General features: G+C 33.2%; 1 protein-coding gene across 1 annotated transcript in view; it reads left to right on the forward strand.

Moving 5' to 3' along the window:
• Positions 1-1,383: 1,383 nt before the first annotated feature.
• The window catches only part of LOC119998545 (cell division control protein 2 homolog), a 13,625-nt gene continuing 13,093 nt past the window's right edge, over positions 1,384-1,915 (forward strand). Inside the window, exons 1-2 of the mRNA XM_038845895.1 lie at positions 1,384-1,451; positions 1,544-1,619. Of these exons, the coding sequence (XP_038701823.1) occupies positions 1,384-1,451; positions 1,544-1,619 (144 nt within the window). The remainder of the gene's footprint in view (positions 1,452-1,543; positions 1,620-1,915) is intronic.

Consider the following 1,915-nt stretch of genomic DNA (forward strand, 5'->3'; position numbering starts at 1 on the left):
TCTTCACCATGATCATTCTTTTCATTGTCGACAATGTTGTTATCGAGATGTTGTAGCTGATTTGTATTCGTATAATACTTATGTAACTCGTCATCTTCCATCTGCTATGATTTGTCAATGAAATCGATCTTCCTCTACAATGTTTCTTGGCATGAAAACAAACTCTTTTTTGGAGAATATTGGTGTAAACTTAGTAGTCTCTAATAAAAATATGTAAAAATTATTTATTTTAAATTATTAGGTTAAGGTAACATATGTTATTGTATACAAGGATATTTATGTAAACTAAAAAGATAAAAAGTAATGTAAAGATAGTAGATTAATGGTGTGTATATAAAACTTCCCATCAATTAATGTTGGGACAATGCCAAGCCGGTACCCATTAGTGTACTTTTGGACATTTAGGTACAACAAAAACACACATGAACATAAAAGTACTCATGGGACGATCATTTACCTTTATACCGCCAACCTCTTTCTTCTCTTTATTTTATTTCTTACTTCTCTGTCTCTCTTTCTTCTCCGTCTCTCTTTCTTCTCTTTCTCTCTCTTCTCTTTCTTATTCTTCTCTTTCTCCCCCCCCCTCTCTAGATATATTTTTTCATAATTTAAAACTTAAAAATCTTTAGAACTATTGTTTCTATTCTTCTTTGCTTTTATTTAGGTGTAGATATTAGGTACATGATTTTTGTTTAGGAATTCCTTGAGTTTATGAGTGCTAGATTTGAAATAATTTATATGCCAAGTTCTGCAAAATCATTCAGACATGTTCATATTACTATTTCATAATAAACAAAACTCTTGTCATATTTCTTCCTGGAGCAATGACCTTAAAAAATACCGAATCTATAGTACATGATTCTGCATTACAACGTCAATACATTAACATGATAATGTAGGTCAATATTATTCTAATATTATTTTTTGCAATAGTAACATGATGATGTTACTGTTTCACTATTTGAAACAGTAACATAGAAACAATAACATGAAAGAAAAAGTCTCAAATCTAGACGATTTCGGTGATGGTTCGCTACATCACCACCGCCGTTCGACTGCCCTCACTGAGATGCACAATGCCTAGCCAAATTTTGTCCAAAATGACCATTGGAAAGGGAGACCCAAGGCTGGTAAGTTTTGCTCGCGTAATGTTACTGTTTCAAACAGTAACATACAATCTCAGATCCATAATAATATCGAAACAGTGACATACGATTTTAGATCTGAACTCAGATTACGATATCAGATCTCATATTACAATATCATAAATCATATTACATCTCAGATCTAATAAGATAAAGACGAAAACTAATAAAAATAAGAAGAAGTATAATAAAAAAATGAAGAAGATGATTGTGGAGGTACGATGATGGTGGAAGCGCGATGGCGATGGAGGCAGACAGTGGCAGTGGCAGAGATGGAGGCAAACATGACAGTGGTAGAGATGGAGAGTAGGTGTCTTAGATATAGATTTTTTTTTAAATTCATGTCTATTGCAGAAGAAGGGTAAATGTAATATTATGTAATTATTAATTTTTAAAAGAGGTACTTATATGAAAGAAATGTACTTATATGGAAATGAGAATTTTTGTTTGACTTATGTGTCCAACATTTGTCAAGTAGGTATTAAAATGACATTTCTAATTAATGTTTCAATAGATATTGGATTGAAAAATAATAGAGGCCCAACTCAATAAAGAAGACCAACTTGAGCGCAGACCCACGAGAACTGACTCTGGGCCAATACCCAAAATGATGTGGTCTTTAAGTGAAAGGCCCACAAACACAAAAGGGCATGAGACAAATGAAATTGAAAATTCCTAGACTCGTGTAGAAGTAGAACCACGAACAGAGAAGGCACGATTCTAGACGACGAGCTGAAGAAGAGACGCAGCGGATCTTGAAGCTTTTCACA

This window comes from Tripterygium wilfordii, chromosome 5 (genome assembly GCF_013401445.1).
Source record: "Tripterygium wilfordii isolate XIE 37 chromosome 5, ASM1340144v1, whole genome shotgun sequence".
Taxonomy (NCBI): domain Eukaryota; kingdom Viridiplantae; phylum Streptophyta; class Magnoliopsida; order Celastrales; family Celastraceae; genus Tripterygium; species Tripterygium wilfordii.